This window comes from Sceloporus undulatus, chromosome 6, assembly GCF_019175285.1.
Source record: "Sceloporus undulatus isolate JIND9_A2432 ecotype Alabama chromosome 6, SceUnd_v1.1, whole genome shotgun sequence".
NCBI lineage: Eukaryota > Metazoa > Chordata > Lepidosauria > Squamata > Phrynosomatidae > Sceloporus > Sceloporus undulatus.
In genome coordinates this window covers 118,884,063-118,907,037 of record NC_056527.1, presented here as the reverse complement: position 1 = coordinate 118,907,037, position 22,975 = coordinate 118,884,063, and the positions used below count along the sequence as shown (strand labels likewise).

Here is a 22,975-nt window from a genome sequence, read left to right as displayed (position 1 = left end):
AGTCCAACTCCCATTCTGTCCTGCAGGGAACTCTCAACCAAAGCATCCCAACAGATGGCCATCCAGCCTCTGTTTAAAAAGCTCAAAGATGGATTCTTATTATTTCCAAGGGAGTGTGTTCTTCTGTCGAACAGCCCTTACTTCAGAAGTTCCTCACCTAATGTTGAGCTGAGGAATCTTCTTTTCCTTTAGCTGTACACCAATTGCTCGCCATTGGGTTCCCTATTCTGCCTGCCAGCAGCAGAAAACTACAGCCTTGCTCCAGGGACGCTAGCCAAGGGGGGTGGGTTCTGGGGGTCCGGACCTAGACCCACCCCTTCCTTTCAGAAAACATGAATGGTGTGTGCTGCTGCGCCGCCGCCAGCACTCAAGCCACCGCATGTATAATGTTGTGGCACGTAGTCTGGACCCCCCCTTCCTAAAATCCTAGACTACATCCATGCTGTCGCTCTCCTCCTCAAATATGTGCACATCCCTTCAAGTAATTTAAACAAGGGCTCTCTCATATCACCTCTTAACCTTCTCTTCTCCAGGCTCAAACAGGACCTCAGCTCCCTAAGGTGTGTTATCACCAATGGGGGTTGTTTCCAGCTCAGATCCTAGGGCTGAGGTGCGAATCAAGGTGATGCTTAATTCACGTTCATCAACATTAATGTCATTTTCACACATTCACACCTGGTTTTTCCCTTTTCAATGGGAGCTGTCTTGCGTTCGGGGCTTCCGTGGAGCTTCCGAACTGAATACCTTACATGGGCTCCTCCTCATGTTGGCGGAGTCTGCGCTAAAATAAGTGTGATTGACGGGATTTCGCATCGAGGCTCGGTTCCGAAAAACTCACTGGCGGATTGGGGTCCAAGGTTGTGGAATGCCAGTTTGCTTTTGATCGCTTGGAATAATACCGAACCGCAAAACCCCCGGTTGCAAATTTCCCATGATATGGCCATTTGCTGCGACATTTTTGCTCCCCCACTGAAATGAAATTGCATTCACGTTTTAACGTGGAGAGGAGACATGCTGGCGAGTAGTCAAAAGGGAGCCGAGAGGGGGGCAAGCAGAGAGAGCGGGGTTAGTAAAAGCTTCTAAAGGACTCTTTGGGCGGTGGGGGCAGGGAGTGTCCTCACAACGATTGGTGGCCAAGGGGGGAGGCCAGGGTTTACTTGCCAAGTAGTAGAAACTAGCAGTTTCTAACACTGGTTATTTTTTGGCAGTGACAAGAAAATTTATTATTATGTATTATGATTAATATAATAAAGTAATAAATAATAATAATAATAAAAAAATTCACTGCAAAATAATACACAACAACAACAACAGAAGAATAATTTTGCCGGTGTGTGATGATTTGCATACATTACGGATGAAGCAGAGAGCATTTAGGAGAATAGGAGGTGCCCATTCACTCTATCCTTTCACGTGAGGCTAAGGTCTGGAGGAGGTAGTCGAAGAAAAAAAAAGGGGGCAGATGTGAAAGGGAAAGACAAAGAGGAGGCTGGAGGCAGAGATTGGGCACTCCCAGAATTCCATCAGCCTCAAGCACGAAGACCCCAACAACAAACTTCCCAACTCCCATCAGTAATAATAATAATGAATAGTAATAATATTATTTTGTAAAATAAATAATAAGAATGTACTTTAATCCTAATAATTATGTAAGTGTAGTGAGTTTGCTGAGGCAACCAGAGCTCTCTGTGCGCAAGAAGGCTCCATGTCTCAGGACACTCAGTTGCCAGAATCCATGAGCACTGAGCCAGGCTGACAAGTCAAAGTGGAGTTTAACCAGATTATCTCCCCCAGTGTGGATGCAACACTAAGAGAAAGGCACACTGCTACAACGTGGAAGGAGAGATGTAGAGTGGAATAGATGAGGAGTACATGACAGGAGGATGGCTGATGTAGATGTGGGTGGAAATGGATGGGGACTACTTGACACGGAGGACCCTTTCCAATTTGGCTGCCAGGGATGGGGAAAAGCAGAAAGGGAGGAAAGAAGGGGCCAGCTGCTCCATTCCCGTGAGAAAGTGAGCAGCCAGGCTCCCCTTCTTCAGCCCCGACTAGTGCCCAAGGTTTCAGATGCCCTTCAGAAGCCCCACTGAGCATGTCGAGGGCCCAAATTCAATCGATGAATCCCCATGGTATGCACCGTGTAGGTAAAACATTGTGCACTCATTCCGCTTTGGCTGAATCCGCATCACGTGACTTGCCTTGGATTCCGACTCCCCCTCGTTTCGGAAGGGCAATGGATGGGCAACCAGGGGTGAAAAAAACGTCACGTTATAACGTCAATCGCATCGTTCGACCTGCAGTCACTCCGATCTTAGCTCCAATAACCTCCGTGTATAACTCTCAGCCCTTCCTCATAGGGCTTTCATGGTTTCCAGTCCCTGCACCATTTTAGTCGCCTCCTTGGACGCTCCTTTGGACACTCTCTAGTTTCTCAACATCCCTATTGAATTGCGGTGCCCAGAACTGGACAGAGGTTATTCCAGTGAGGCCTGACCAAACCAGAATTGAGTGGCACTATGACTTCCCTCAATCTAGATGCAGCCTAGAATCAGTGCTTAAGTGCACTGATAAGCGTAGAGAAATGCACTTACTATTGCTAATCGCCTTGGCCTTTTAGCGTTGTCATCACCAACTGTGATGCAACATTCAGCCATTCATCCAATCCTTTTCAGACATGCAGGAAGACACCGTCAAAGTATTCCTGACAGATGACGATCCAGCATTTTTTAAATCCTCTAAAGAATCCTAGAGTTGGAGAGCCCTCAAGGGGAATCAAGCTCCAACCCATTTCGCCATGCAGGAATACACAATCAAAGACACCAAAGTGGACATCCCAGATGTGGAATGGGAAGCTGATATGAAGAATTAGGACATCTGTATGGCTTGCTGTGTTTTGCTTTGTTATGTTATTTGTGTGTTTTTGTTGTTTTTTTTCCCAACTTATGGTGACCCTAAGGTGACTCCCATCATAGGCAGGTTTGTACAGGGTTGGTTGTGTTGTTTGTGTTGTGTTGCCACCCCTGCCATTCCTTCGCAAGGCTGAGAGAGTGGGTTTCCATGGTGCAGCACATGATGTCGAAGCTGGTCTGCCAGAGTCTCTCAGTGCAAGCGTTTCAAAAAACCACAACAACACCCTGGCTCTCTACTCCCACTGCCATACTGAGAATAGCCCCTTCAATCAGTAGCCCAGTAGTGACCAGTGGTTTCTGTGAACTAATGAGATGGAAGGTTTTTAAAAAAATTAATGATTTAGAAGAGCAATGCTTTATATGGTATGTCGGGTATGAGACAATAAGACGGGTACCATATGAGAAGCATATTGGAGTTGAGGCCCCAAGAAACTCACGGCAGCAGATTAGAAGCAGAGGCACTAAAAGGCACAGGCTGGACCCAGAGCTCTGGTACATGTTTGCTGACTGAAAGAGCATAGCTATTGACAGCGAGAACATCTCCACCACAGGACCTAGGAAATGGGGTGGTGAAAGACAGATAGGGTCGACTAGCAATGTGACACTAAGATTAGGTACACCTTAATGGTATTCATGACTGCTGTGCGTCTGATTGTAATTGTGAACGTTTCTATATGTTTAAAAAAACACTTGTGCTAGGCCAACAATAGTTGGTACATGGAATGGGTTCCTTTGGTACTAAGGCCCATCTATGAAAAGAACGCCATTTTCCTGTCTTTCGGGCAGCTAACCAGGATCTGGTTTTTTGCAATTGCTCAATTACTCCTGCTTGGGGAACCGACAGGTTGTCAAGCAATAAACATTTCTGTGTTTTCAGTGGATGTGTGGTCCTCCTCATCCTGATCTGTCTCTTGGCAGACCGACGCGACCCGAAGTTGCCCCTGGGTTTTAGTGAGAGCAGAAGCGCCGTAGCAGTTCTACACACAATACTTGGGCCACTCTGAATCTCGCACTGGGTTTTTGGCCTCCCCGAGCTTCAAGCGAGGGGGCCCACAAGAGGGGGGATGAAACTGTGTTTGGTGGTATAGGGGTCAACCACCTTTTAATAGATTGACACCCCATGATCAACTTTGAGCGAATCCCAGGGAGCTGTTATGTCCCAGCAGAGCAGATGTCATTCAAACTTGAAACAACTGTAAGCAGGCGGAAAAAAAGGAAGTTCCCACCTGAAGCCCTCCGAACGAGAGGCGAGGGAGGAAAATGCTAGCTTTAAAACTCCCATAGTGGTGCAGCCAATTGAAGTAGTTGTTTTGGCATTAGAGGAAGTTTTAGACACCAATCAGTGGTACAACCCTGCTAGCTTTAAGGCTATATAACGCTATCTATTACATCCGACATTTTTTTGCAGGCTACACCTCTGGCAATTACGACAACGCATACAGAAGGAATAGCAAACATTAACCCAAGGGAGGTAGGCCTCCCAGCGCGGGAAAGGGGAATCTCAGGTAAGAGGTCTTGTATGAAATCCCAAGAATGAATTCTTAGTTCCGTTAGAATTTTGGGAACGTCCCAAAAAGTCAAAAAAGGTGTCGTTATTTTGCCATGATTGCGTTTGGGGCAACGCATACGAAAAACTTCCTGCATTTATCGGGTTTTTTTCTACTATTTAAAATCCGTGTCCGGAGCTGGAAGTCCTCTACGCGATTCAAAGGCCCCCTAAGAGATAACTAACTGAGTTTGTTAAGTAATAAACATAAGAAGGGATGATGGGGGACAATAAGAGGACATCTTATATGTAACCTTTGAAAGCTACCCAGGGTTATGTTGAAACCTGTGAACTTTCTTGCCATATAGCCAACACATGCAGCAAAATAAATCCGGAAGCTTAAGAAGGTCACATCCTCTCTGTGTCTTGTTCTTTTCCATCCACGCAACCCACTGTTACAAATGTGTGCTAAGAGGTTTTGAAAGAACGAGAATAAACCCAAGGTAAGGTTGTTCTACAAACAGAAGGGCTGGGCCAGACATCCCATGAGTATGCAGAGGGGTGTGTATGATCAGCCCAATGACTCCAGCTGGGCAGCAAATACATCGGGTGAGTCAAGTTTTCCTATGAGTATCGAGGATCCCACATTGGACTGGGAACCACCAGGATCCCAGTCATAAGCCCCAGAATGGACTGGACGAGACCCATAACGTTTCCCAACCTCCAAATTGGCAGGGAACTAGTCTCTGATCCAATTCTTCCCTCGCTCATCAGAAACCAACTCCCCTTCTCCACTGTTCTTTCCCCCCCCAAAACAACCTTGTTACTCTCTCCTCTCGGCAACCAGGGGTGAAAAAACAGTCACGTTATAACGTCAATTCGCATCGTTCGACCTGCAGTCACTCCGATCTTAGCTCCAATAACCTCCGTGTGATAAACGTCATAGTCCTTCCTCATAGGGCTTCATGGTTTCCAGTCCCTTCACCATTTTAGTCGCCTCCTTTGGACGCTCCTTTGGACACTCTCTAGTTTCTCAACATCCTTATTGAATTGCGGTGCCCAGAACTGGACAGAGGATTATTCCAGTGAGGCCTGACCAAACCAGAATTGAGTGGCACTATGACTTCCCTCAATCTAGATGCAGCCTAGAATCAGTGCTTAAGTGCACTGATAAGCGGTATAGAAATGCACTTACTATTGCTAATCGCATTGGCCTTTTTAGCTGTCGCATCACACTGTTGATGCACATTCAGCCATTCAGTCCAATCCTTTTCAGACATGCAGGAAGACACCGTCAAAGTATTCCTGACAGATGACGATCCAGCCATTGTTTTAAATCCTCTAAAGAATCCTAGAGTTGGAAGAGCCCTCAAGGGGAATCAAGCCTAACCCCATTTCGCCATGCAGGAATACACAATCAAAGACACACCAAAGTGGACATCCCAGATGTGAATGGGAAGCTGATATGAAGAATATTAGGACATCTGTAATAGCTTGCTTGGTTTGCTTTGTTATTGTTATTTGTGTGTTTTTGTGTTTTTTTCCAACTTATGGTGACCCTAAGGTGACTCCATCATAGGCAAGGTTTGTACAGGGTTGTTGTTGTTGTTGTTGTTGTTTTGCCACCCTTGTCTTCTTCTGAGGCTGAGAGAGTGGGTTTCCATGGTTGAGCAATGATTCGAAGCCTGGTCTCCAGAGTCCTAGTCCAGCGTTCAAACCACAACAACACCTGTCTCTCTTACTCCACTGCAATCTGATGTAGCCCCTTCTAATAGTAGCCCAGTAGTGACCAGTGGTTTCTGTGATAATGAGATGGAAGGTTTTAAAAATTAATATTTAGCATGCTTATATGTATGTCGTGTATAGAAATAAGAGGTACATATGTAGAAGCATTTGGAGTTGAGGCCCCTAAGAACTCAAGCAGAGATTAGAGCAGAGGCATAAAAGGCACAGGCTGACCCAGAGCTCTGGTACATGTTGCTGACTGAAAGAGCATAGCTTATGACAGGAGACATCTCCACCAAGGCCTAGAAAGGGGGGTGAAAGACAGATAGGGTGAATGCAATGTGACTAAGATGTACCTTAATGTATTCATGACTCTGTGCTCTGATTGTAAGACTTTTCTATATGTTTAACTTTTGCTATGGCCAACAAAGTGTACTGGATGGGTTCCTTTGTCTAAGCCCCTATAAAAGACGCCATTTTCCTTTCTTCGGGAGCTCCAGGATCTGGTTTTTGCAATGCTAATTCCTCTTGGGGCCGACAGTTGTCAACAATAAACATTTCTGTGTTTTCAGGTGATTGTGGTCTCCTCCTTATCTGTCTCTGTCAGACCGAAGTTGCCCTGGGTTTTAGTGAGACAGAAGTCTCCGTAGCAGTTTCTACAACAATACTGGGCCACTGAATCTCTACTGGGTTTTGGCCTCCGAGCTTCAAGCGAGGGGCCCAAGAGTGGATGAACTTGTTTGTGGTATAGGGTTCAACACTTTTAATAGATTGAAGGTTCACATTTGAACCCAGATCACTTTAGCAATCCAGGGAGCTGTGTCCCAGCAAGGCAGATGTCATTCAAACTTGAAAACTTAAGCAGGCGGAAGTTTCCCACCTGAAGTCCTCCGAAAGAGGCGAGGGAGGAAATGTAGCTTAACTCCCATTAGTGTGCAGCCAATTAGAGTTGTTTTGGCATTAGAGTAATTTTAGACACCAATCAGTGTACAACCCTTCTCTTAAGGCTTTATTATTAACTGTCTTCTATTCATCCCTTTTTTTGCAGGCTAACCCTGGCAATACGACACCATAAAATGGAAAGCAATTACCCAAAGGAGAGGCCTCCCAGCTGCGGGAAAGGGATCTCAGGTAAGAGGCTTGTAGAAATCTCAAGATGAATTCATTCTGGTTAGAATTTGGAACGTCCCAAAAAGTAAAAAGGTGTCGTTATTTTTGCATGATTGCTGTTTGGTGCAAACGCATCTGAAAAACTTCCTGCATTTGTGGTTTTTTTCTACTTTTAAAATCCGGTTCCTGAGCTGGATTCCTCTCCTGTGATAAAGTCCTAAGATTTAACTGAGTTAAGTATAAAAATAAGGGGATGATGGGGAAATAAGAGGAATCTTATGGTACCTTTGAAGCTCCCAGGTTTATTTTAACCTGAACTTTCTTGCCTTTAGCCACACATGCTAAAATAAATCCGGATAGTCTTAAAGGTGTCACATCCTCTCTGTCTTTCTCCACGCAACCCCCTTTAAATTGTTGCTAAGAGGTTTTGAAAGAACGAGATACCCAAGGTAGTTTGTTCTACAAACAGAAGGGCTGGGCAGAATCATTAGTATTGCAGAGGTTGTGATTTCATGCCAAATGACTCCAGCTGGGCAAATTAATCGGGTGAGTCAAGTTTTCCATTAGTATGAGGTTCCCATCATTACTGGAACCACAGGATCCCAGTCTATAACTCCCAGAATGACTGGAAGATCCCATACTTTCCAATCCTCCAAATTTGGCAGGGATAGTCCTGATCAATCCTCTGCCATACCACTTTTCCAGCTGCTTTTAAAACAACCTGGTTACTCTTTCCTCTCCCTGTTTCCCTCCTTTGTCCTCAACTCACTCCAGTTGCTGCAAAACTGAGTTCAAAATGCAAAAGTAGTTTGCATTGAGTTAGCTCAGCCAAGAGGAAAGGAGAAGGAAGGCTGTTTTGCCCTTCCCAGTTCATTTGGGCAAAGGCAAACTGTGTATTCTTCCTCATCAATAACACTCTGGTGTTGCTTGACCACACATGTCTCCATTTCCCTCTGAGAAATGTTGGAAGAGATGTAACCCTACTCCTAATATTAACTGTTGGAGAAATTAAAAGAATTCACCAGCCCTGGGGAAGCAAGGACCCAACTTTATTTAGAGGGGAAAATGCATTTCTGTCCCCATCCTGAACTTGCAGTCTTGGCAAACTAAATTAAACGTGTACAAGCTCATGATTCGTGTACACTTTTATTTAGTTTGCCAAGACTGCAAGTCATTACTACAAAGTGCATGTAGTGCTTTGGAAATTAAATTACACAACTACACAACACATTTCCCAGTCTCTTGGCATCATTTGCAGCAGGGAACAAAAGATGCCATGTACCTTCACAGTGCCAGCTTCTTCTTTCCCTAGGACCAGGATACACAAATGAATGAGATGGAAGCATTTTGGGGTTAGCACATACTGTACTAAGCCATGTCAGCTTTCCTTTCTCAGTGCTAGATATCTTGCAGAGAATCCTCACAAAACGACAAATCCCAGGATTCCACAGGACAGAGCCATGGCAGTTAAAGTGGGACTGAAACAGTGATAACGGCGCAGCGCTGACTCTGAACAATGGTAAATCATCCAAATTGTGATGAATGAGATTGACTGGTTTGTTATAAAATAGATCAGGGAAGGTAAAACTGTTGTTTAGATGTTTTTAAAAAGGAGACAGCGTGGTGTAATGGTTTGAGAGCTGGACTGGGACTCCAGTGAACCAGAGTTTTAATCTGTACTCAGCTGTGGACATTAACTGGATGGCTATAGTCCAGCCTCAGAGGGAGACAGGCAAGCTTCATTGGAAACCCTAGGACAGGCAGTATGGTGTTATGCTTTGAATTTTGAACTAGGACTTTAGGATACCAGGGTCCAAACCCTCACTCAGCAATGGAAACCCGGTAGGTGGCCTTAGGCAAGTCACACTCTCTCAGCCTAAAAGGAAGGCAAAGGCAACCCCCCCCCCCCCTGAAGAAATCTGGGCAAGGAAACCCCAGGAGTGGCTCACTAGAACAATCATGTCCCCTGTGGGGCTTATCACACTGGGGCTGATTTCGGCATTAAAGAGATTAAAGCCCATTTAAAGCATCCTGCAAATAAAGTGAAAATGGCAAGTAATTGTGCAAATGATGATCACATGCAATTGCACAAATAAAGTGATATCGGAAAAGCATTGTCGCTGAAATCCCAAAAGTAAAAAGATGCGCGTGAATGCTTCTTTGTGACCACTTTAATGGCGGGTTTTGTGTGACGTCGTGTGAAATCGTTACGCATAATTACATGATTTTTCCGGGATATTCATGGGATAAACTCCCTCTCTCCTTTGTGTGATAAAGTCCTGTTTCTCACCCCTTTTATCTAAGATTTAAAAAACCCTTTAAATACTGTAAGTTGACTTCTATCCAGCCCCTTGATAATTTGGAGTAACCTTTTGTGCCCTTTCTCCACTGCAGATGCGATCCTTTGCTGAGGTGTGGTGCTAGAACAGTATGCCGTTTTCTAAGGGCAGTTGGGCCATAATGCTCCCTCGTGATGAGTTCTGGCCATGCTGGAGAGCAAGTCATGTTCAAGGTGAGCCTCTCCCATTTTCAGAGGAAGAGATGGGGCCAAAGGTACGGTTTCTTGAGCCACAGCACTTGCACATGTCATGCAGCACCGTTTGGCATTTGATGACACTACAAATAAGAGCCCTCCAACACACATTAACCATCAATTTGTTTAACTTCAAAGGGAGGGAGGAGGCAGGAAACAGTCCAGGGTTGAAGGTGGGACTGCGAGACAGAACCACCCTCTCAGTAGGAAATATAGTTCAAAGTCTTCCTGGCTGATATCGCTGAGATCTGCCAGAGTTCTGTTTGCATTTACTTACTCGGGATTATTAAACCTAATAACCCCATACTAAATGCAAGACCTAGAAGGATGCTTGGAAAGCAAATAAATACCAGTGTTTATGGTTATGCATGTGGCTAATTCTCCTCCTCTGGTGAAAGATGAACTGTTAGCATTGTGCAAGTTACTTTTGCTAAAACTGTCTTCGTAGGATCTCCAAAAACAACAACACTGTGCTGCTGCATATATAGGTGGTGTGTCTCATTTAATGTTGTGCCGTTGCCTCATCTCCTCCATTTTGCTCTCTGTGACTTCTCTCCTGTAGGGATAAGGAAACATTTGCTGGGAAGTTTGAAGAAGCCAAACATAAGTAAAATATCTGAAAGAAGGTCATAACACCTCCAAGCATTGTTGCTGTTATTGTGTACCTTCAAGTTGTTTAAGCATCGTAGCTTCATACAATCCTAAACTTGGAAGGGACCCCAAGGGTCATCCAGTCCAACCCTTAGATGAAGACACCATCCAAGCCCTCCTTGTGACCAATGGCCACCCAACCTCTGTCTAAAAACCTCCAGAGAAGGAGACCCCACACCTTCCCAGGGAGCAGCATCTTCCATTGACAAACAGCTCTACCTTCAAGAAGTCCTTCCTAATCTTCGGGTGGGATCTCTTTTCCTGGAGTTTGAATCTTGTCTTCTTCTGAAGAGTGACAAACAGATTTTAAAGACCTGGTTGACTGACTGACAACACCATGCAAAACATGCTTACTCAAGTGACTTCTAAATAAACACTTAGTTTAGACTCGTACTATAAATCAGGAATATGTCAGAATATGTTTAAGACCTCAGCTGGAATCAGAGCAAACCTCTGGCCGGAGGGGATTCCTGCTGCCTGCTATTGTCACCTCAGCAAATACAAGGAAAGAGTCTCTTAAGGCAACCGGAAAATGTTTTCTGCTTGAGTAGCTTCCTTTCCGGTGGAGGGTTTATTAGTTGGGCTGATGACATTTCTTGTGGCGATCCTAATCAGCCTGAAAAAGGAGAATGTCCTTGTTCCTAATCAGAAGCTCCTGTTCTCCTTTGCTCTTGATAATTTGAATTTGCAGACAAGTTTATTCTGCTCTGCAGTAAGGTTTGTGGTATCAATTCTAATGTTTCTTGTGTGAGATTGCTTTCATGGTCTAGAAGCGCAAATACCAGAGAAGCTAAAGCTACAGCGTTTTTGACTTACTGTTAAACACTAAGAAATAATGTCTCCCTTTATTTGAATTATTGGTAGATTTATATCAAAATGTCCAACTCCCTTTTGTATGAGTGATGCTTGGCAAGATGGAAGGCATCCTAAAGTATATAACTGCTTGGTAGAATGGCAGGCAGAGCCAGCATGGTATGTATAGTGGCTTGTGTGTTGGACTAGGACACTGGAAGACTAGGGCTTGAATCCTTGCTCAGCCATCAAAACCCACTGGGTGACTCTGGGCAAGGCATACTCTCTCAGACGAAGAGGATGGCAAAAGCAAATGCTCTTGGAAAACCCAGTGATAGGTTCACCTTGGGGTTGCCCTAAGTCAGAAATGACTTGAAGGCACACAACAAAAAACAACAATACGGAAGGCAGTAGAAAAGTAGGAGACCACACTACTACATCCCTACTCCCACTTTGCTACCTTTTGCTTTTTCCTATTTCCTCCTAGTTCTCAGAGCCACCAGGAAATTCATAGCTCCAGTTGCTTTCGCCAATACGGTTTCACCACTTAAAACAGTTTCACTCCTAAGCCAAACATTTCCTCTTCAACTGCCATCCATCAATTTCAAATTGTGGTGAGATCTCAGCTCAAAGGCCTCCCTGTCCTTCTCCCATTAGGGCCCTATTTGCCCTTGATGCAAATGAGATGTTTAATTCTAAGGTGTCATTCTTTGGCAGGTGTGAAATTGAAAAAAGCACATGTTCTTTGTTCTTTGTAGTGATGAGAAGGAGGCCAAGAGTCCTGGCAGGGCTTCACTGTGGATCTCCAGGTCGTAAGGGGAGACCTATTGAATTGTAAGACTTAACGCTGGAGTAGAGATCCCCACTCGGCCATGGAGACCCTGGGTACGTCACACACTCTCAGCCTCAGAGGAAGGCATGGGCAAACCTCCAAAGAAAACTTGCCAAGGAAACCTGTGATAGGGACACATAAGTAGGCGCATAACAACAATGGAATTCTTATTTCAGCTGTGTATGGCTGGGTCTCCCATCATTGGGCACTTTCCTGAACTACAAAGGTTAATCTGGAGGAGGAACATGCTAATGAGATGACATCACATGCTAAGGAGCTGTGACCAGCATAGCTGATGTAAGGTCGAATGGACCAATCAGAGAGTAGAGCCGCGAGATTCAAGAACTTTCTATGGGAAATCTTTAAAAGGACTTGTGCGCCCTGTGATCCTTTGTCTCCTCCTCTGATCCTCGCCGAGGGGAAACCAGATGCTGTCTCTTTGAGTCTGGGAGACACAGACCAAGGGAATGCAGGTCGGAGGCCAGGGGCCCTCCCTGCATCCAGGAACTCAAAGGACTACAAATCCCTCTTCTGTGAGTGAGTTAGGAATGTGTTAGCTAGTGCGTTTAGGCCTTTTGTTATTTTCACGATGGCTTGCCGGGAAGGAATTCTGTAACTATGTCTTTGACCTGCAAGGCAAAGGGGGCTTTGCAAGAGGGTTATAAATTCTTTCTACCCTATTCGATCCCTTTTTAAATAAAACTTCTTTCTTAAAAGCATCTGCTGTCTCTGTACTCCTGTACACGTGGCCTAGACTCGGCTATTGAAACTAGATCCTCTCTCCCTCTATTCCTCACAAGTCTCAGTGTGTGGGGAAGGAATTAATTCACTGAGTGGTGGCAGCACGGCGTTAGGACCTCAAGGGGTCTCATCCGCTCAACAGGGAGCGAGAAATGGAGATCTAAGAGATCCTAGAGGGAAAAGTGTGACAAGAGGGGACTCCCTGGGAGTAAAGGGCCACGTACAGGGCGCCAGGGCTCCAGGGAAAGGCCCCAAGTCACCAACAGATAAATTGAAAGAAAAGGAATGCTGCTGGGGCTGAAGGATGTAATCCAATTAGTAACTGGAATCATAGGGTTGGAAGGGATTCCCCAAGGGCATTTAGAGGCAACACCCATTCTGCCCATGCATAGATACACAGCCAAAAGAGGCCTGAGAGAGAGATTGACACATCCAACTGCTGCATAAAGAACCTCAAAGGGGAACCCATCACCTTTTGAGCGAAATTCCTAAACTTTGGTCCTCCGAGTTTGGACTCCAGAAGCTCCAGTCTCCATAGCCAAAGTCCAGGAATCCTGGGAGCTGAAGTCCAAAATACCTGGAGCATCAACGGTGGGAGAGTCTGAGGCAATCTATCCCACTGTCAAATGCTTTTGAGTCAATTATGTTCTTCCTAAAGTTTAGTGACATCTCTTTTCCTGACATTTGAAACCATTGCTCCGTGTCAAGCAGCTCCAGTCTTCTGCATGGCATCCCTTTCGATGTTTAAGGTCCCCTCTCCACCTTCTCTCTCTAAGCTAAACATACTCATGTTCCCGCTGAGCCATTCTTCTGGGGCCTTTGGTTGTCCAGACCACTTGGTCCCTCTTTTCAAGACACATTCTTGTTACCCATGCTGGTTTATAAATTTTGGAATCCATGATAACCCTTGGAGTACCCCTGATCAGACTCCAGCTGCCCGCCATTACTGGCAAGGCGAAGGACAGGTACACCTCCCCTAGGGAACAGCCACATTAACTATCAGAAGGTCTGGGAAGTCGCATGAAGGAGTATCTTAAGCCAGAAGAGTAAAATGTTTGCCTTCCCTGGAGCTATCACCCCCTCCCGAGTCTGTTGTCCGAACAACTTAAGTCCTAGATATTATCAGATCCAGCATCCAGGTGAAAGAAAGCAATAAACGTCTTTGTTCCAATCACCAAACTCTCTCTGCCCTCAGGCGAGATTGTCCCTTAAAAGGTCCCCAACTTTTGCTGCTCAGGGGCGCCTTTGCAAGGTCTACTTACTCCACGTCAGTCAGACCTCTGTTCTGGTAGCCGGTATTTCTGCTCAAACCCAGGCTGCGGAGCAGATCTGCCTCACTGTCCAACATCCCATTCGCTTCCCGGAGGAAGACTACATCTTGGTGAGTATAACATTAGCAGAGCCTAAAATCTTTTCCACATTTTCCAACCTTTCTCCTGAGCCTTGAATGTGTGGGTGTGTGTGTGCTGTGTGTTGTTCCCCTTGTTTTCAAAAGTAGACGTTTAGTTATTGCAATCTGTCTCACTTCAGTTTTGGGAGGCCCTGTCTACTCCGTATACAATAGGGAGACGATCTTGGAGGGCTCTTGTAGCCAGCCCCCTCTTGCATATTTGGACTAACAACAACATAATAAAATTCCCTACGGACCCTTGCGCATTCTAGCTGGTCCATATCTTCCAATTCAGGTACTACAATGCACTTCACGATGTGTATTATCCCTCTGTCCCTGCTCCACATCTATTCTAATACTATTAATTGGGGAAAGAATATTGGGGGGGGCAACCCCCTAATCTTGCCCCCCTCCTATAGCGGCACCATTGTATACATGACAACTAGGCTTGTTGTTGTTGTTGTTGTTGCTGCGGTCCTTCAAGTTATTTCTGATTTACGGCAATCCTAAGGCAACACTATCAAAGGGTTTTCTTCGCAAGATTTGTTCAGAGGAGGTTTGCCATGTCCATCCCTGAGGCTGAGAGAGTGTGAATGGCCCAAGGTTATCTAGTGGGTTTTGTTGGCCCAGTGGGATTTGAACCCTGATCTCCATCTCCAGAGTCACAGTCCAGTGCTCAAACCACTACACCAGGCTGGCTTTCAAGAGCAAATTCCCTGTCTTCCAGCATCTTGCACTTTTCATCCAAGCTGCTGCAGAGATTAGGAATATGATGAGTCGCGTGTTTTTTGGATGACTATGGCTTGCTGATGATTGATAGCATAATGAAGTCTGGACAAAATTTCACTGGTTTGTTTTATAATGTCAGATATCTGCATCAGTATTGCATTCCAAAAAGCATGATTCCGGACATTTGAGCCACAGGCCCTAACATATGGTAGAACATTTTTGAGTATCTTTAGGGGTTAAATACCATTGTATTCCTGCTTTCAGAGCACTCTCCTTTGTAGCGCAACTATGCTCAACTGCCCTGTGCCTTTAACCCTGGCCCTTCCCATCTTGCGCCACCAATTGAGGCATCAACCCAAAAAGCCCCTCCTGCCAAATACTGGTTTAGAAATAGAATGAACACCTGAGAAGTGCGCTGACTCACAACGCACTGCAACCCTGAAACATTTGGTGAGCAAGATGAAGAGCTTGACTGATGTGCTTCGCTGCTGCCTAACAAGGACTTTGGGTTTATTTTAACCCACCCCATGTTGATTTAGGCGCAAAGGCCACCAAGAGATTTTCGAGCTCTGCTATCCAAACAGAAGAACCTCTAAAACAACACTGCCAGCTTGTTCTTACTGGATGTGAAATCTCCTCTGAACAACCAACTCCAGCTTGTTTTGCTTTGGCCCACAAGGTGATTGGCTGTAGGTGGGTCTCCTTCTCCACGTGAGGAGGACCGAAAAGGCTTCCTAGCATCTCACCCAGGCAAGAAAAATGACAAGGAACAAGGCTGCAGCGCAGGGAAAGTGGCAAGGAGATCTGTTGGACCGTGAGGAGAGAGCATTTCTCCAGAACCTCTCACAGACTATTGAGCTTCAGAGGCGTGTATTAAAAACAACACTGCAAGCACTGGACCAGACTGTCTCTGTGTGTGGAAACACCTCATGCCACAATCCAAAGACATCGCTGAAGAAAGGGCCATGCAACCATTTCTAAGGCTATGGAGCAACGCCAGTCCATTGTTAGAAAGCATGTCTACAAACGGCGAAGGTTCGAGATCACAGCCTCTCTATCTAGGAACCTTTGCCCCAAGAAAACCTCTCCAAGAACTATAGGGCTAAATCTAGTTGAAAATGCCAGCTAGAGTTGACCCGCTAAATCTATTGGGCCTTGGCGAGTAAATAGTTATGGCAGTCCCACTGATTCAAGGGAACCCTGTGTGAATTCAGCATGAGATTTGAAACTGTTTTCTTTCATTGGATGCAAGAGCATTATTGTACCCTATTACGATACCATTGGGCTATGATAGATGTTTGGAAGCATTTCATGATAGGCATTCTTATTCAAGTGCATTTGGAAGCTCCGAATTCTAGTTGGACACAAGACAAAGTTTATTTGGCATTTGCAGAGTTCAAAACACAAATGTTCCAGGGAAAACGGAGGGGAAATGGGAAGGTATGCATTTCGGCACAAGAGAAAACCATACAGCGTTCACATGGCAAATACAATAAAGGATGCCCTTTGTTTCTGGGTGGCAGAAGGGCAAGAACCAGAGCAGGAAAGAGGTTTTCGTTTAGTTGCCTTGCTTTGTTGAATCCTGAAAAACAAGGGTGGTAAACCTGTGCCCTTGGTTTTCAAAAGCGGCAGGAAAGTCTTGTGGAAGAGCCCTGTGAACCGGTCCTGGTTTGAAGGCAGATGGTTTGAAGGCAGATGGCATTGCCCCATTGCTGAAGCTGGGACCAGAGCCCTGAAGAGTTCCTCTTTTGCACTAATGCCAAATGGCCATGCTAGCTCCTGTGAGTTGTAGTCCATATAATCCCAAAAGATCAACCCTCTTCCAAGGCCTGGGGCCTGGTTTCATGCTGTCACAGACCAGAAAGCCAAAGGTCCATAGAGATCTTGCCGGTTCCTCATGCCAGAAAGGGACTGGGGTTCAGGGGAAGGGAAAGCCGAACCAGAGGTCCACGTCTTCTTAAGTGTGGATGGTCACTTGGCATTTCTCAAAGTAAAACTTGCCGGTTCCTGCCTAAAAGGAATAAAGTTCACATTCAAATGAGTCACAGCGGTCCTCAAACTGTGGGTCCCGCCCTCCTCCTCCTCCCAACCAATCAGGGAGGCCGCCGGCGGGAAGGAGGGGCGGGGCTTCCGGCCGCAAAGGGGTCGCGGCATTAGGAATCATCATCATCATCATCATCATCATCATCATCATCATCATCATTTGTTTATAGACCGCCTCTCCCCGAAGGATCGAGGCGGTAGCAATCATAAACATAGTAACATAACCCCAATTAAAAAACACGATCAGATGATTAAAGCTAGTCTAAAGTTAACCGATTATGGGGAGGAAGGGGGCTCCTGGCCACTGTGTCCCTTATGGCCACCCTGGGCCCACCTCACCTCCAGACGCCTTGGTCCTTCCTCCTCCTTGTCCTCCATCTTCCTGCCGCCGCCGCCACCGCGTTGTCTCCTTTGCGCAGCTCCTTTCTCCGGAACAGAGCCCTTTCCTGGCCATGGCATTTTCGGAGGGACTCTCCTATACAAAGAAGGGTCTACCAAGGTTGGGAAGGATACATTGGCCTCCATTTCTTGGCGGAAGACGCACTGGATTGTCGGATTGCCTATCGGTGGGAGCAACGACGCGGCGCTGGGGCTGTCCATTTTGGCTCCCAACGGTCAAACGCCGGCCGGTTCTAGAACTTAGAAGGCAGGAGAACGTTCCGGAATGTTCCTGGCAAACCAGGGCATCTGGAGATCTTGTATTGCGCATGTTGTATGGTGGACCCTTGTTATCCACTGGGGTTTGGTTCCGAGTTCCCCATCCGTGGATAACAAAATCCCTGGATGCTCAAGTCCCATTAAATATAATGACATGGCAAAATGGTGTCCCTTATAAAATGTGGAAAATCAAGGTTTGACATCTGAAATGTCTACTTTTTTTGAACAAACTGTGGATGCTTGAATCCGTGTATAAAAAGGGCCGACCGTATTGCGATCATAATCTCCCTGCGGTGCTGCTTTTGTAATATCTTGTAACGGACATTGTGCCACAGACAAATAAACTGGACGATATTGGTGATAGTATTACTATTACCATCATCATTCTCTTTACTATTCAGTGGGAAGAACTGGGTGAGAAATAATCATTATATTATGATGATGATGATGATGATGATTAACCTATATCCTGCCCATTTGTAGTTTTGTTTGCTATTTAGCCTTCTCTGCCAGGGAGCTTTGGTGCCACAACAAACTACAGATCCCAGGAGTCCACAGAACGGAGCCATGGCAGTTAAAGCGGCGTCAAACTGCGTCAGTTCTGCAGTGTGGGCCATAGACTCCGCATTAAGTTATAAATACTCTAATAAAGAAAATAACACCCGGGGAAAACTGTAGGGTGAAAAGCCACAGATGGAGAAGCCAGTCGGGTTGAGGCAGAAGATGGCGCTTGGGAAATGCCCAGAAAGAAACAAGCGTTAAGAGAAACTGTGGAGAGGAAGGGTCTGAGGGTACTTTGCAAAACCCAAATGACGCTAGGAATGCAAAAGGATCTTGAGGAGGACCTTTGAGATGAACTCCCTTTGCCCATTGAGCCAGTCTAACCGGGCGACGGATCTCCTTTTAGACCAGTAGCCCCCAAACTGTGCCCTTGAAGGCATTTTGGACCTCAGCTCTCAGGAAGTTCCTCCTAAGGTTGAGCAGTTTGCATCCATTGCTCCATTGTCTCCCATTCTCTGGAGCAGCAGAAAAAAGGCTTGCTCCCTCCTCAATATGACATCCCTTCAAATGTTTAAACAGGGCTCTCATATCACCTCTCTACCTTCTCTTCTCCAGGCTAAAAATCCCATTTCTTCACCATTTCCGTCACCTTCCTTTGGACACGCTCCACTTGTCAGCCAGTGATTTAATGCAGTAGTTTATTTAGCTGTCATTTTCACTGAAGACGACCATAAGGAACCTGTCATGGAGTTTTCTTGGCAAGATCTGTTCAGAGGAGGCTTTTGGCTTCTGAGGCTGAGAGAGTGGGACTTGCCCAAGGTCAGCCCAGGGGTTTCCATGGCTGAGTGGGGACTTGAATCCTGGTCTCCAGAGTCCTGGTCCAATGCTCAAACCACTACACCACACTACTTTGTTTTAAAACTTTTTTACTTTCACCACTTTGATTAACAGAAAATCAGAACATAAATCAAATGTTACACTGGCATAGTGAGCTCCAAGGCAAAGGCAAACTCTACCTGAACAGTTCTTGCCAAGAAAACAGTGTTGCTCTCAACTGGAAATGACCTGAAGGCACCCAGCCCTCACACATTTCTACTTCTCAGCCAGAGAGCTCTAATGCCTCACCATTTCCATGATTCTCTAGGATGCAGCCAGGATATCAAGGTCCTATTTATGAAGGTGGAGCATGAAAATGACCTCCAGCAGTCCTCCTACAAACTTTGGGGTGAGTTATCGCTTGCGTTATCTGTGCAGCCATCCAGACGTTGGGGTTTTTTTAGCCCAATGATGTGAATCATCTCAGGCATTCCAAGTTTGTGATTCACACTATGGAACTGCATTGATCCACATTGATGTTCACATGCGCAAGCATTCAAATAAAGATGGAGTTGATGATCCAAATCCATTCAGAAAACCCTTTTTGGAATGCAGTGTTTTATCCTGGGTCTATTTGGGTCTATTTCACATCAGTTATTCACACTACAGACGATGCGGATCTTTTTAAAAAACTCAAGGGAAAACCTGGTATCAATTATCCTGGATCAAATGATTTTTTGACAGCTACCTCCCAACTTAGTTGGGTGCAATCTGGATGCATGTGAACAACAGAGATTTAACTCAGATTCATTCTGGATTATTTTCACAGTGTGAATAACCCCTAAGAAAATCACCAGTTGGCAATTTGACAGTGCTCATCCTCCCAAAGCATGCTCCCTTTATTTGTGTTAATGGCTCTTACAGCCCCTTCTGTCTTTTAGCTTTAGCACTGTATTCAAGAATTGCTCCCTGGTTCCTCCAAGGCCCCTCTCACAAGGAGGACCCTTTAGTCCAGAACTGGGGCAAGCAGAGATTGTAGAAGGAGCCCTCTTCGAAGGAGCCAAGTTCCCTCCAACAAACCCACCCTTTTGCTTGCAGTCCTGCCTTTGCGAGGGATCCGGCTCTGCCATAATAGTGTGGGTCAAGTACCAAAAGGTGGTGGCCTTTGGGACCAGAGCAGACCCCCAACAGCCCTTTGGAGGAGTTGTCTCGGTCTCCTCCCATCATGACGGGACCCCCGCCACCTTGGAAATGGGCATACAAGGTCTCCAGCTCCTTTCCCAGGTCCTGGCCACGGGGAAGGTGGATCAGCTTGCCCGGCACGGCGCAAAAGTGGTCCATGCACAACGCTGCTTCTACTGTGCCAATCCAGTCCCGAGAGCCAGCAAACGAAGGGGGTTTGTCCCCCATCTCCACCAGGGAGTCCTGGATCTCCTTCAAGGAAGGGACCGGATGGTCATCGGTCTCTCTTGGGTGAGCCGATGCCGCCAGCCAGGAACATACTGTCTGGAGTGTCCGGTAGCCACATCCCCAACCGCGGTCGTCCACACCGTCACAGCCATAGTGGTAATAGCAGTAGGAGCCAGAGACAAGTGCCATGCGCCGAGGAGAGGCTGGGAAGGGGAGGCCCAAGTGGACATCGGAGAGCAAGGACATCCTCCGGAGGACAGTCAAGGCTGTGGAGGGAAGTGGAAAGAGAGGGTGAGAAAAGGGCATGAAGGAGAGCAGGAGGGGAGGACTGTCCCCATCTCCACACTCAGATTCTCAGCTATCCTGCCTCCATCTCTTCTGTCCAATTTGGGCACTTTGACCCATACGTTCCTCGCCCAGGTCCTCCTGCTCCATTCAGAATGAGCCAGGATCCCACAACTGGCATCGCTTCCTAGCAGAACATGGCCTCCAGGAACCCATTCCAGGTGGCCAGATGTCCTCATAAGCATAGAAATATAAACCCATGCTTCTTAGTCCTGCTCAAAACGGAGGGCATTTTGGCATTCCTCCTGGACAGAAGGTGAAAGTAGGACATGTCCCAGGAAAGGAGGACATTGGTCACCCTGAATCCTTTGAGGCCAACTAAGTTGGTAGTTTCATTCCTGAGGAAGCAAAGACTATTTTATGCGGCATTAAAGGCATTCCCTTGTTATCAATGTCCTATTAATGCAGAGTCTGCTGACTCGTTTTTCTCCCAAACCAGTGGTTTCCTAACTCTGGTCCTCCAAATGTATGGGACTGTTTGGTGCTCCCAGAATGCCTCACTGTGGGCCAAACTGGCAAAGGCTTCTGGGAGCATCAAGCAGTCTGGCAACCACTGTCCAAAACCATAGACTCTCTTCCCACAACAGACTATACCTTGAAAGCCAGCTCCCTTTTTTTGGGGGGGGACTACAATTCCCCTAATGCCTCAGCCAGCCACAGTTGTCTGGGGCCTTCTGGGAATCGTAGTCCAAGAAAGAGGGGACCTTTCCCTAAGCTTTTCCTAAGAGGGGCCTTTTCCTAAGGCCCAGTCAGGGAGGGGTCTCCAGGGAAGACTTTCCGGCGCCATCCCACTCCAGACTCGCCTCCACCTTTCCCTGGAGGAGAAGCACAGGACCATAGAGAGGGGGGCTCCTTTCTCCGGCAGCAAACGGCTCGCCTCGTTCCTAGAGCGCCCTACCCAGACCCATAGAGACGAGGGGGAAGCCATTGAGTGTGACGCACTGCCATCTTTTTCCGGGTTTCGAAGGAAGCGTTTGCAGGGACACGCCCCCACGAACGTGGCAGCCATGTTTAGTGTGGGCATGTCGCAACCCTTCCCTTCCCTCGACTCCTGACCGGAAGTGACGCGCGCATCACCTTTTGAAGGGTGTTTTTGCCTCCACAAGCGGAAGTACATCGAGGAGGATCGTTTATATTCTGTAAGAATAATAAGTTTCAGTCGAAGACGTAATTGGCCGCGTAGAGAACAGAAACGGAAGTCCTCGCGCCTCTCGCCATCTCTATGGCAAAAAGCGTCCATGCACCCACAGATATAAGAAAGGGTAGAGTGACAATCCAACGAGGACTTCTGGGTTCCCTTTAAACCTTCCCTATAGCTTCCCCAACTGTGTCCAATAACATCCAGAACCCGCAAAACAGCCAGACCTTTCTTGGCCAACAAAAAGGGACCCGTGTTTTGTGGGTTTTGGATGTTGCCGTCTGTATGTTTGCATTAGCCTGAGTTTCTTAGGCAAGGGATCCTGAGAGGGCTTTGGCAGTCCCTTCCTCTGAAACAGAGCCTCAACAGCACCTGAGATTCCTTGGCGGCCTCCCATCCAAGGACTAACCAGGGCTGAGCCTGCTTAGCTTCCAGGATCAGGCAGGATCTGGCCTTCAGGGTATTCAGGCGCCAAATGATGCGATTGAGGCCACCTATAAGGAGGGAGATCTCTTCTTCCTCCAGGTGTCCCTCAGACTTCCTTTGCCCTTGGCACTGCCTAGAGCAGGGGGCCCAAACGGGGCTCTTTAAGGGATAGTGGACTTCAGCTCCCAGAATCCCAGGCTATTGGCCAACATGGCTGAGGCTTCTGGGAGCTGAAGTCCGAAATCTCCTAAAGGGCAGTTTGGGGACCATTGCAAGATAGCCTTGCCTTTCTGGCACCAAGTGACAGAGAGCGGCCCCTGCCAGGACTATGGCTCCGAGACCCTCAGCTTTGTTGGGGGACTACAACTCCCATCCGAGTTGGGAAAAGCTCCCAAATATTAAAGTAGAACTCAAAGATATAGCTATGTTCCTCTGTAGAATCAGTACGTAGAGAGATCTTGTGGCACCTTTGAGACTCACTGAAAGAAACTGGCAGCAGCAGCAGCAGCAGCAGCAGCTTTCCTAGACTTCAGTCTACTTCCTCAGGTGCTTTTGGTGGAGTAACTAAACCTACATTTGAGGAAGCAGACTGAAGTCTAGGAAGCTCATGCTGCCAACATCTTTCTTTCAAGGAGTTTCAAAGGTGCTACAAGATTTCTCTACATTAAAATAAAGCGATGATGATAATGATGATGATGATGATGATGATAGGAGAGCCAGGGCGATTTAGTGCTTTGG

General features: G+C 46.5%; 1 protein-coding gene and 2 long non-coding RNA genes across 5 annotated transcripts; 1 reads left to right on the top strand and 2 right to left on the bottom strand.

The window, feature by feature from the left end:
- The first annotated feature begins 7,115 nt into the window (after window positions 1-7,115).
- On the top strand, window positions 7,116-11,434 carry LOC121934619. Its single transcript, XR_006104645.1, has 4 exons — window positions 7,116-7,254; window positions 8,630-8,752; window positions 9,628-9,745; window positions 10,329-11,434. It is a non-coding gene; the product is annotated as an uncharacterized LOC121934619 (long non-coding RNA).
- Window positions 11,435-16,253: 4,819 nt separating this feature from the next.
- LOC121932478 lies at window positions 16,254-18,628 on the bottom strand. The gene is made up of 2 exons (XR_006104361.1): window positions 17,284-18,628; window positions 16,254-16,912 (listed from the first exon to the last, which is right to left on the bottom strand). It is a non-coding gene; the product is annotated as an uncharacterized LOC121932478 (long non-coding RNA).
- Window positions 18,629-19,787: 1,159 nt separating this feature from the next.
- On the bottom strand, window positions 19,788-21,623 carry UFSP1 (UFM1 specific peptidase 1 (inactive)). 3 transcript variants are annotated; one of them, XM_042473531.1, is made up of 2 exons: window positions 21,477-21,623; window positions 19,788-20,594 (listed from the first exon to the last, which is right to left on the bottom strand). In XM_042473531.1, exon 2 carries the CDS (start codon window positions 20,572-20,574, stop codon window positions 19,909-19,911), a length of 666 nt encoding a protein of 221 aa, XP_042329465.1. In that variant the 5' UTR covers window positions 20,575-20,594; window positions 21,477-21,623; the 3' UTR covers window positions 19,788-19,908. The 3 variants fall into 3 exon arrangements, with proteins under 3 accessions (XP_042329465.1, XP_042329464.1, XP_042329466.1); XM_042473530.1 differs by having other exon boundaries at window positions 21,268-21,604; XM_042473532.1 differs by having other exon boundaries at window positions 21,483-21,604.
- Between the last annotated feature and the right edge of the window lie 1,352 nt (window positions 21,624-22,975).